Raw genomic sequence first — 13,070 nt, forward strand, 5'->3', positions numbered from 1 at the left:
ATTGTCGTTGGAAGGAACCTTGATTTCTTCTCATGAATCTTCCAAATTTTTTGATGAATAATGACATGACATCATTACTCAGCTTTTCTACGGTCTTTTCAGCTGAACTAGTTGGTTCCAGTCTCATGGCACAGAGAGTAGCTGTAACTATTGGCGTTGAAGGTTCTCTTTCTCTTGTTTGCAGTTCGAATTCATAGGCTTTAAGATCTGCAAACAAGTTGTGCAGTTCTACCTTGTTTAGGTCTTTCGATTCTCTCATAGCCATCGTTTTAACATCTCATTCTTTAGGAAGACCTTGAACAACTTTCAACGCAATTTCTTTGTTTGAATACACTTTTCCAAGTGCATTCAATTCATTGATGATGACGTTGACTCGTTCATCATATTCAATCATTGACTCTCCCGTCTTCATCTTTATGTTGTCAATTTTTTGCACGGCGACTGAGAGTTTGTTCTCTTTTGTTTGCTCATTTTCTTCGCATAGTTGAATAAAATTTTCCCAAATTTCTTTTTCTGTTCTACACATCTTGATATTACTGAAAGTAATCTTGTCCAATGTCTTGTACAGAATGTCCTTTGCTACGTTGTCCAAGTTTGTTTTCCTCTTATCTTCATTTGTCCATTCTTCCCTATGTTTTTCAATGCGATGAGGTTCTCCGTCAGTTATTGCAACAGTTGTATTTGCTTTTAATATTCTCATTGATCCATCAGTTATGAAGTACCACATATCATCATCTTGTGGAGCTAAGTGAGCATGAATTCTGATCTTCCAGTCATCGAACTCTTCTCTTGAGAACATGGGGATTTTATTGAACGACGACATAGTAAACAGATGTATGGATAGAAGGTATTCAGAAACAAGATTGAAAAATGCTCTGATACCACTTGTTAGGATCGAATATACGAGTGAAAGTGTTTAGAATGTGTGTTGAATAAACATTTCATGTTTTTCAAATCTTTTTCGATGGGGTAAATTAGTTTACTGATAAATTGAATTCAAAATCTTGTTTTCGATATCAATCAGTTAACTAATGTAGTGCGGAAATAAACTGACTGACATATTGAATACTCAAAATAATTAAAATAGAGAACACGGGGATTCTACGGATGTTCGAAGACTTCAAATGCTCCTATTCACCCCTTCTATCACAAGGATATGATTTTACTAAAAGACTTTGATTAATTACAAAAACTGTAATAACTCACTTCAGTTTGGTCTTAAACACTGTTAAACTAAAACTCTTAGTATCATTACAAATTTATCAGTAAACTACTGATATCTTTTCTTAGCACAACTGATCTCAAAAGATTGAATACAATAAAGAGATGTGCTAGTACTTTTCTCGAAAGATAGCCTGAAAGCTATGAATGTATCTGATAAGCGTGAGCTTTTTCGTAAATGACCTTTGAAAGCTTTAACTCAAAAATTTACTCAGAATGAATGAAAAATTATTTTCTCAGCTAAACTCCTCGGCTATTTATAGGCTTTTCTTCCAACGGTAATATTGAATGCATTTGAATGATTTATATTCATTGATTTGTCTTTTTTGATTGTGTCAACATTCTTCTGACAATAGTACACTGCAACATTCTGATATGCGGCGCTCCCACTATAGGTTACAGTCTGCTATGTACAAATTTTTGGTTGTTGGATATGTTTAAGCTGATGACGTGTTCAACTGATTATCAGTTGAGTATATAGCCGATTAGATGTGCTGAGTATAACTGAGCTCTCATAACTGATAGTTCAGTTGTCTTCATACATTCAGTTGGCTTTGATCAGTTCGGTTTGCCTTTGATTATTTAACACATTAATTATCAGTTCGGAAAACTTCAATTCGGGTGTTTTCAGTTTGAGTAGATTCAATTAAACTGATCAGTTCTGCAATCTTCAATCACTTAATTTTTCAAACTCTGAAATTATGATTCCAACACTCTATAACCCCTTGGATATAGGTTATTCACATCTATGTATTCTGGATAGGGTTTGTGGAACTCTAGGCAGCCTATCTGTCTCAAGGATGGCCAGAATCAATCATTGATGCATTTCTATTGGGGAGCGGATGGTGATAATAGTTTGGCCCCGGAGTCTGAGCCCCTGCACTGTAACCAGCATTCCATCCTTGAAAAATTCCATCAACTCCGATTGATACAAATGATTAGTAATCGCATGGACTTGGTTGACAGGTTGTTTCGAACTCCTTGCCCCATCTGTACGTGGATATGACCGAACTCTTCCACCTAAAGTTTAGTCCCTTTTATGTGGTGGTATATACCTTCCTTCCTGTTGGTTTGGGATTGCGAACTCTAGACGGCGAGGATTGCCAGCCTTTGAATGTCCTGCTACCTGGTCGAGTTCAGTGAATTGATTACTCCCCTGATCAGCCTCTTTGACAGTAGTATTTTTCTCTCCTCGGAAAGAATGATTCGATTTATTCAAAAGTGTCTTCAGACAGTCAAACATTGCCTTAGTTAATGCCTGTGAAATTTCTTCAATCTTTATAGCAGTCAATTCTTCCATTACCGTGTCTGAAACTTGATTGTATGTAGTCGGAACATGCAAATCCACTTCTTCGGCCTGTGGTTCAACAACAGGTTGCTCTGGCTGTGGACTGAGTTCTCTCTTGATTAGCCAAAGACTCCACACTTTCCTGATTGATGTTTTCATTCCTTCTCGGCGGCATAATGATGTCCCATCGGGGGTGCCAAAAATTGTTTGCAAAATATTTGATTTGTGGGCATGCCAGGTGTGAAGATGCACCGATTTATGTAAAAACAATGAAAATCTAACTTCTAAGAATCACAACGATTGTGGACACTAAATTTGACCATTCGTTATAGTCTCCTAAACAAATACAATGCCAAAACGAAAGAAAAGAAAATAGAACTTAATGAAATAAACTCCTAACATGATTGTGTATCAACAAATCAGTAGGAAATTACAAAAACGTGAAAAATATAAAAAAATAGTACTAGAATATATACGTGCATGCTAAAATATGACTAGAAAAGAATGAAAAGGCTCGACAAAATCTATGAAAATTTTGCTGTGAGTTGCCTGGAGTTTTTGCGTTGTGTGTTGTGTCCTCTTCTCTGTAGCCGATGCCCCTTTTCTTCCTAGCAACTGTGCTGAAACGTCCACTACTCGTTTGGCTTAAAAAGTACTAGAATTTTTTTTAAAAAAAAACCTTCCCTCATTCGGCGGATCACTCGCATAATAAATAAAGTATTTTTGACACCATTTTTTTAAAATAAAACAACCAACTATTATTTGAAAATCAAAGGAAATAGGTCAAACCGTAAAATCATCCAACATCTTACCAAACCTAAAAACCTTATTTGAAAAGTATAGCTCATACTATCAACCTCTCAAAACATAAATAAATAGTCGTAAAATCTTTAACATAAATCATAAACGTTAATGCGGAAAACTAGAAGCGCTGATATTCGGGTTATGTGCACCTTCAGTCCAGTTAGATCATCCATCAAGACCTCCACTACCCTCAACATCAAACTCACCTGCATCGATCACACCTAGTGAGTCTAAAGACTCAATACCCCATAATCTTGACAACAACATAATACGTATACAAATCACATGTAACAATGAAAATACTTATACGTAAAATAACATTTTCATGAAGATGCATAAACTTAAACATAATCATTTTCATAAACATTTTCATATCGACATATTCATATTCATCATAAACATCTTCATATTTATATTAATGTTCGATGAATTCATATTGTGGTTGTGACTTTCGTATTCGTATTGGTATTGGGCGATAGATCAATCTACATGTAACCACAGTACTGGGCGACGGGGACATCAGCGACACTCTCACCCGTCAACTGAGCCTTGGCCTTACGTGTAACGTCCCGAAAAAATTTGAAAGTTCACGTAAACCACATGCATGCATGTTATTAAATTTATTTGGTATTTTATTTAATGGTTTTAAAGCATTAAATGCATTTTTATTTCATTAATTTGTCTTTAAGTATTTTTATGCATTTTATGCATAATTCATGCATGATAGGATTTAATTCATGAAATTTTAAAATTTCATGCGTTAGGGTTTCTAGGTGCATTTCACGCTGGAACGAGGAACGGAGACCGGAGAATTTTTCGGAAAATTATTTTTATTACATGATTAATTTTTATTAATTAATTTAAGATGTTTTAAAGATATTTTTCAAGAATTAGGATTTATTGGGTATTTTTACCCGCATGATTTTAATTTTTAACAGTACGCAAATTTTAGCGAATCGGGAGCTTTTTTGAGGGTTCGGCTAATATTTTCAAAATCTTTCCAACACAAAATATTTTTCGGGAGTGTGTTTAGATTTAATGGGCCTACTTTTAAGCTTATTGGGCTTAATTATCTTTTTAAACTTTTAATTATTAAATTAGGGCCCATTATCTATTAGGTTACTATTTAATATCACCTAAACTAATCCTTAACCTAAACCCAATAATTGACCAGCCGACAACCCCTCCCCCACCATCTTTTCCTCATGTTTTTCAGCAAGAACTTCACCCAAGAAAGCGTCAGTCGAGTTTTCTCCAAAGAAGAAAATATTCCCGGGTTCCCTCGCCTCGTTCTTTCTCTTCAATCATCATCAAAGGCACGCTTGTTCTTCTTTTGATGCATCATACATGCTGATATTACGTGTAAAAATTGTGTGAAAGCATGTACAATTTCGATCCTTGCATGTGTGCTCATCGGTGTGTAGTTGTGCATAAACCATGATTTTTTTTATGTTCATTCACGATTTTCTTGTTGTGGCTGCAAAGGGGGCTGTCAAAGGGCATTGCTGAAGGGCTTTATGGTCGAGGGTATACTGTTAACAGGTTGGTAATGAGAGGTGCATTCTGTACGCTAGAAGCCGTGTAGATTAGGAAGTTTTGCTTCGGGTTTGAAGGAAATCGTGTGAACGGTTGGAGACGGCGATGCAAGGACCGATCCAAGGCCTAGATCAGACCATCATGGGTCTGAGTCATGGCTCAAGGAGGCTCAACCATCGTTGGAACCACCAATGTAGCCGATCGATCGAGAATGGGAGTGGCCGCGGTAGTGAGTTCTCGGGTGTTAGAGCGTGTAGGTTGCTGCAGCATGCATGGGGCCGAGGGGTGGTTCAAGTAGGTCCACCAGGTTCTGATATTGGTCCCTAGTAACTTGATTCAAGACAGGTTCGGGCCGTGGGCGTCTAGGATGGTGGATAGTCGAGTTGAGTGAGTAGGGTGTCGATGAGTGTCCTTAGCGAAAATTCCAGCAACAATTAAGGGCTGTTCGAAGGTTTAAGGGGTCTAGTTTTGGGTGGATTAGGGACTGATATTGTGTATAATAAGTATGGTAAGAATTTGGGAAATAGTTTGTTAAGTTTCGGTTTGTTTCGGGTTAAAACCGGGACTCCGGTCCAAGTTTTAAAACAATTCGGTTAAGTTATGAAATGAGCTCGAGTTTACGTCTAGGGATGCTTTTAAATATATTTTGGGACATTTTTTAAGAGTTTGGTAAGTTTCATATCAAAATAATGAGTTTTGGATTTATCCGAGATTTAATCGCCGCACGAAACGTTAATTAAAGAATCAATTGAAACGTCTAGATTTAAGCTTAAGAAAATTATGGAAAACTATATTTAAGCTCAAATAATTATTAGAAGTCTAAGTTTTTAGTTTGAGAATTTTATGCTAAGGTTTGGTTTAATTCAGGATTAAAACGTATTAATATGTTATATTTAAAGATTAATTTAAAAGTTATCGATTTAAGCCAAATAAAAATATAGAAAAATTCATGGATGCTTAAATAATTATTTGGGACATGTTAGAGTCAATGAAATTAAAAAATTATTAAAAAATATGAAATTTTACGTCTAGGGGCAAAACGGTAGTTTTTGGGTTTCCATGGGCAAAATGGTCATTTTGCACCCGGGTGAGATTTTGGTCATGCCAGCGCCCTGAGCACAAATTTACTATATTTTAAATGTTTATGCATCATGATCACGATTTTTAAGAATTTATGAAATTATATGTTGCATGCTTGGTTTTAAGAAAAATTACATATGTGCATGCATGATTTTATAAGTAATGAAAATGATGATGTTTTGAATGATGAGAATTAATTGTGGCTATCGAAGTATATGTAAATGCTGATGATGAGGCTTAGGTACAGTGGATGGGTGATCATGTCACTGATGTCCGACAGCTGCCGGGTACCGCGATTTTATGTATGATGGATCCATCGTAAATGATGATGTACGATAGTCACTGTAATGCCCGAGATGTGATCTGGTAATCAGCAATTATTAATGCATGATTTGAGGTATTTATCGAAGACCGAACAAGAGACGTTGCGATTCGATTTTAGTTGCAAAATATATTGTTGGGACAGCACAGACAGTACACCCGCGGTTCAAAAGATAGTGCACCCGCGGTGGTTCATAGGAAATTTTGGAAGAGATACAGAACGGTCACCGCACCCGCGCCATAAAATCTACCGCACCCGCGGTGTTGCTACAGTAGAGTCACCGCACTCGCGGTATAAAAAGCACCGCACCCGCGATCGTTCCTTCTGAAATGTTGGTAGTGATCCAGTATGCACAGCGCACCCGCGGTCCAAAGTGTAGCGCACCCGCAGCGAGACGTGTTTTGTGAAAGGACGAGCCACGTAGCTTTACCATGCAACTGATGTATATAAGTTGCAATTCTCTTCATTTCCTTCGCAAGAAAACCGAAAAGATCCGCCCGTCAGAATTTAAATCCGACTTCAGTACTATGTTCCTATCAACGCAAGCTACAACTGGACGTAAGTTGTGTTATGTTTTGATAGGTTTTGAAATTATGATGTTGTTGGAATCGAATACACTTCATATATGATGTTCTTGGCATGTTAGACATCGTAGAATCGAAGTCAGATTGAGAAACAGATTGATTGCTATGATTTTCTGATCATATTGATTTGAAATCGGACAGATTTGGATTATGAATGAATTACAGATTATATCGGATATGAGTTATGATTTGTAATTGATGTCTGTTGATTTGATATTGACGGGGATACTGAGATTGTGCCGTTATGCTGTTGATTTGACCTAAATCCAGATTAATCAGATTCAGTGTTGAATTGAGTTATACATTGATACAGTATATTCGATATTGTCATTTCAGATTTGATATGGACAGATTTGACTTCGAGACTTCGACTTCGTCAGATCGAGAAGACAAAGGTATAAGTCAATGTGCTATTGGGACATCGACTCAAGTAGGATATACCTGAGTTTCCCTAAATCACATACTTATTATTATTATGTTCATTGATTTGATTTGATATGCTTGTTCTATTGATTTAGAAAGCACGTATTAGATGAGTATTAGACGAGTGATCTTGTGACAGAAGTGCCTGATAGTGGTGGGATCGCTACGAGCACATTGCACGATGCCACAGGATAGGAAATTGGTGAAACGCCAAAGTTTGTGACGGTTAGGTCAAGACATTGGATGCTTGGTTATATCGACGTGGATAGAATCGGAGTTTCTTCTATTACTGTTGGTCGATATGGAATGCCAACGTCTGGAAACCGGGATCCCTAGACTAGGATTGAGTCTAGTCTGAAACATGGAGTCACGAGTTTGATTGGCGATGTTATATGGATTATGTTTCTGATTCTGTTACATGTTTAACATGATTTTACATTGTTGACATAACTGCATGTTTCGTTGATTTATACTGGGATTTATTTCTCACCGGAGTTATCCGGCTGTTGTCGTGTTTGTATGTGTGCATGACACCAGGTGGGACAGGTTCAGGGTCGAGGAGATGAAGATAAATCGTGATTAGAGTGGAGACTACGGACTTGGATTAGAGATAGGGTTTGGACACTTGACATTTAGTTGTTAAACCTTAGTTGAATGATTGTATATATAGTACCAGACTTGTACTTTTAATATACTGAGATGTATATTTGCATGTATTCCATTACGTTCCGTAATTTAAAAAAAAAATTAGACCCTGTTTATTATAATTGATTAAATTGTCCTATTGATGATTAAGAATATGATTAGCGTCCGGGTCCCCACAACATGTGGTATCAGAGCGATAGATCCTTTAGACTGAGATAGGAGCTTTTGAGCGGGGTAGAATGAATTTTCTTTCCTTGCATGTGATTGCTAGCATGTTATTATTATAATGTTGAATTACATTGTATATGCTAATATTTCAGTATGTTTTTACTGTTTTTTTTGAAACTACATGTTACCTGAATATATGAGTTGATTTGGTAATGTGTATTATTTGAAAATGAATCAGAACCCATTCTTGGTCAGAGGTAAGCTGATCAGAAAGGGGCTGAGATGGATTTTATCTCCTGTGATTGCTAACTTTTGTGGTAATCAGATATACCTCCTCGAAGAATTCCAGAACGAGGTAGTATTTCGACTAATCAGATGGATGTGTCAGAAATTCTGATGGAAACACAGTTAAAGAGGTTTCAGTCGTTTCAACCGCCGATTCTGAAGGGTACTGAGATGCCAGTCGATTGTGAGAATTGGTTAGAGGATATAGAAATGCTATTTGAATTTCTTGGTTTCACAGATGATTGTAGAGTTAAACTAATTGGGTACCAGTTACGGGAAGTCGCAAGGAGTTGGTGGCTGGTAACCAAAGAAGCCTTAGAACAGCGTGATCCAGTGATTATGTGGAAAATTTTTAAAGTTGAATTCTATCAAAGATTCTTCCCCGTATCATACAGACATGATAAAGGTGCATAGTTTGCAAATCTGAGACATGGTCAGTTGAATATTGATGAGTATTTGGGCCAGTTCTTTACCTTGCTATGTTTTGCCCCTCACGTGGCTAGGAACGATGAAGTTGTATTTGATCAGTTCATCCAGGGATTGAATCCGAGATACGTACATTGGTAAATGTGAAACGGCCGAATAACCTTGCTGATACTCTGAACAGAGCCAAAAGAGCAGAAACAGTTCTGATGAGACAAAAGGAAGCTTCGTATGTTCTTCCAACACCGAGACCACAGCAACTGCCTCCCAGAATCGAAATTGGTAGCAGCAGTAGTGGAAAGAAAGAACAGTTGAAAGCTCGAAAAAAGCAGTTCAAGAAGTTAGGGAGCGGTTCATCTAGCTCCAGTGGTTCTAGCCCGAGTTATACCGGAGTGTATTGTAGAACCTGTGGAGGAAGACATCTCACAGAGCAATGCCAAGGTGTGTCTGGTAGTTGTAACATCTGTCGACAGCAAGGACACTTTGCTAGAGTATGTCCACAGCGAGGTTCCCGAAGATTCCAGGGAGCAGAAGCATCTGGTCGCAGTGACCGAGGAACAGATCCAGGATGCACTCGATGATGTAGTGACAGGTATCTGTTCTTTTATGATTTTGTTGCATATGTATTGGGAGATTCTCGTACATCTTATACATGATTTCTGAATGAATTGCATTGATGTATGCTTTATCTGTTGAGTCTGTATCTGCGGTAGTTGTTAGCTCTTTACCTTTTTGGGAAGAGTTTTTATATCAGTGAATTCTGGGAGACATCGTATACTGCAGTAAGATGAGAATGAAATTAAATTAGCTGATGTGCACTTGTATTGTCTGATTGTGACTACATTTTGAATAATGTTATGCTGACCAAGTACAGAGCTATTACAGACCGATCCCAGAAGATGGTAAGATTCGGACCTGATATGGCCGAAGGATGAACATTATACGGTAAGAATTCTAGATTTAGAATATCTTTGATATACATGATGTTCATGACTCGATGATTATCGAAAGGAACGGAGTGATTCCTTATATATATATTAATTGATTTACTAAGATGGAGTGTATCATTGACTGATTTGCCAGCGACAGGAGAGTTGCTAAAGTCGTCTCAGATGAACTTCCGGGTTTGCCTTTAATCAGGAAGATTGATTTCAGTCTTGACTTGATATCAGGTACTGTTATTACTTTTAGAACTTCGTACCGAATGATATTGATTGAATTGAAAGATTTGAAAGATCGAATAGCAGATTCATTAACCGGGAGTTACTTCTGATTGAATGTTTCTCGTTAGGGATGTATCAGCTATAGTAGTGAGTTGATAAACTCTGTGTTCAAAATATTTGATAATTATCCGATTTATTTATCTATGGTATTCTGGTATATTCGAAGATTATGACTGCTTTTGTTGAATATTTGAGTATTGTATTGAATATTCTGGGAACTGGAAAGTTGTATGCAGCAACTGTTGAAATGTGCATCTTGACTGAGACAGATTGTGTTCAGGGTTTGTTATATCTGAAGATGATATATTTATTGATTCTAGCACAGTTGAGACCGCGATCAGTTGGCCGAGCCTGATATCAATATCAGAAACTTGTAGTTGCATGAGTTAGCAGGCTACTGTATCTGATTGTTATTTTGAATTGCTTGAGAATGATTATTTTCTGCAGCAGTATTTGATACCGATTGTATACAGTTGAGACTCGATACCGTACAAGCCGAATCAGAGCTGATGTTGAGAGTTAAAACAGTTCAGAAAGTTGATCAGAATTGGCAGGACTTGATTATCGATAGTCAGAACTGGGTATCCATCAGAATATCAGGTAAGTGATACTGCGTTGTATGTGAATAACCGATGGATTGTGCCAGATATTTCGGATTTGAAATAGTTAACGTTGTCAGAAATACGCAAGAGTTTATTTAGTATTCGTCCAGATAGCAGAAAGATATATGATAATTTGAAAAGACAGCTTTGATAGAAACAGATGAGATTAGATGTGGCAGAGTTTGTACTGAAGTGTCTGAATTGCCGATAGATAAAGACAGAAAGAATAAACCCAGGAGATTGGTTATATAGCTTATCGATTCCTGAATGGGAAGGGGATTACATTTCCAGAGATATCGTGACAAAGTTACTGCAATACTTCCGGGATTGAGTATTGATTGAGTTAGGAATGACAGGCTGACCCAGTCTGCGAGTGCTAGCTCATACATGAAAATGTACAGATATGATTATATTACTGAGATTTCTGTCAGAAAAGTGATCAGATTACACAGAGTGTCGAGAATTGATTATATTAGACCATGATTTTGGTTGACTTTGCACGGTTGGCGGGAAGTACAGCAAGAGTGGGTACGAGATTATATATGATTATTGCATATCATTCACCGACTGACGGACAGTCAGAGTGGGTTATCCGGATTTTGGAGAAAACGCTTAGAGTTATAATGCTTGATTTTAGCACTAGATGGCAGGAGTTGTTGTCATGTCGTGAGTTTTCGTACAACAATAGCTATCAGACGAATATCGAGATGGCACCATTTGAAACGTTGTATGGTAAGAAGTGCAGGTTCCCTCTTTAGTGGGATGATATCTCTGAGGTTCCTAAGATTAGACCTGATAAGATCAGAGATATGACAAAAGAAGTGCAGCTGAATTAAAAGAAATGAAGACAGTTCCGAATAGACAGACTAAATATACCAATGTCGGATGATGACTATTGGTATTTGAGACAGAAGAGTACATATTGAAATTGACTGGGATTAAACAGATTTGATAACAGCTGTTGCTGTTGATTTACTATGAACTGTTAATTGGTATATACGGATGCTGTCTAGCCAGTATTTTGAGATTGATTTATCAAAGTTACTTCGAGTTATATTATGATAATATATTCTTGAAGTATTATTCCAGAATGGAATCAGAATCAATTGAATAAAGATAGTTCGGAACGAAGACTATTCCGTTGTTGAAAGTTCAAAGGAATGGTTAGGACATCTAGGAAGCTATTTAGAAGACAGAATCTGGAATGAAATAAAGATTCTAGAATTGTTTCAGTGGAATAAGTTTTCTTTTAGCTTCTGTATATATATATCCCCTTCTTTTATCAGATTTGGTGTCTGATATAATTACCTGTGATATACGAGTTGATTACCTGAGATTTCGAGGACGAAATCATATCTTAAGGGGGGAGAAATGTAATGCCCGAGATGTGAGCTGGTAATCAGCAATTATTAATGCATGATTTGAGGTATTTATCGAAGACCGAACAAGAGACGTTGCGATTCGATTTTAGTTGCAAAATATATTGTTGGGACAACACAGACAGTGCATCCGCAGTTCAAAAGACAGTGCACCCGCGGTGGTTCATAGGAAATTTTGGAAGAGATACAGAACGGTCACCGCACCCGTACCATAAAATCTACTGCACCCGCGGTGTTGCTACAGTAGAGGCACCGCACCCGCGGTATAAATAGCACCCCACCCGCGGTCGTTCTTTCTGAAATGTTAGTAGTGATCCAGTATGCTCAGCGCACCCGCGGTCCAAAGTGTAGCGCACCCGCGGCGAGACGTGTTTTGTGAAAGGATGAGCCACGTAGCTTTACCATGCAACTGATGTATATAAGTTGCAATTCTCTTCATTTCCTTCGCAAGAAAACCGAGAAAGGTTCAGGGGAAAGTTGTGAAAAATCCTTATGCTTTTTGTGAAAGATCCGCCCGTCAGAATTTAAATCCGACTTCAGTACTGTGTTCCTATCAACGCAAGCTACAACTGGACATAAGTTGTGTTATGTTTTGATAGGTTTTGAAATTATGATGTTGTTGGAATCGAATACACTTCATATATGATGTTCTTGGCATGTTAGACATCGTAGAATCGAAGTCAGATTGAGAAACAGATTGATTATGGAATTGCTATGATTTTCTGATCATATTGATTTGAAATCGGACAGATTTGGATTATGAATGAATTACAGATTGTATCGGATATGAGTTATGATTTGTAATTGATGTCTGTTGATTTGATATTGACGGGGATACTAAGATTGTGCCGTTATTCTGTTGATTTGACCTAAATCCAGATTAATCAGATTCAGTGTTGAATTGAGTTATACATTGATACAGTATATTCGATATTGTCATTTCAGATTTGATATGGACAGATTTAACTTCGAGACTTCGACTTCCTCAGATCGAGAAGACAAAGGTATAAGTCAATGTGGTATTGGGACATCGACTCAAGTGGGATATACTTGAGTTTCCCTAAATCACATACTTATTATTATTATG

At 37.3% G+C, this 13,070-nt stretch overlaps 1 protein-coding gene across 1 annotated transcript; it reads right to left on the minus strand.

Moving 5' to 3' along the window:
- Nucleotides 1-277: 277 nt before the first annotated feature.
- LOC142528336 (uncharacterized) lies at nt 278-823 on the minus strand. Its single transcript, XM_075633380.1, has one exon. The coding sequence runs from the start codon at nt 821-823 to the stop codon at nt 278-280; it is 546 nt and encodes a 181-aa protein (XP_075489495.1).
- Between the last annotated feature and the right edge of the window lie 12,247 nt (nt 824-13,070).

This window comes from Primulina tabacum, chromosome 16, assembly GCF_025594145.1.
Source record: "Primulina tabacum isolate GXHZ01 chromosome 16, ASM2559414v2, whole genome shotgun sequence".
In the NCBI taxonomy this organism is placed as follows: domain Eukaryota; kingdom Viridiplantae; phylum Streptophyta; class Magnoliopsida; order Lamiales; family Gesneriaceae; genus Primulina; species Primulina tabacum.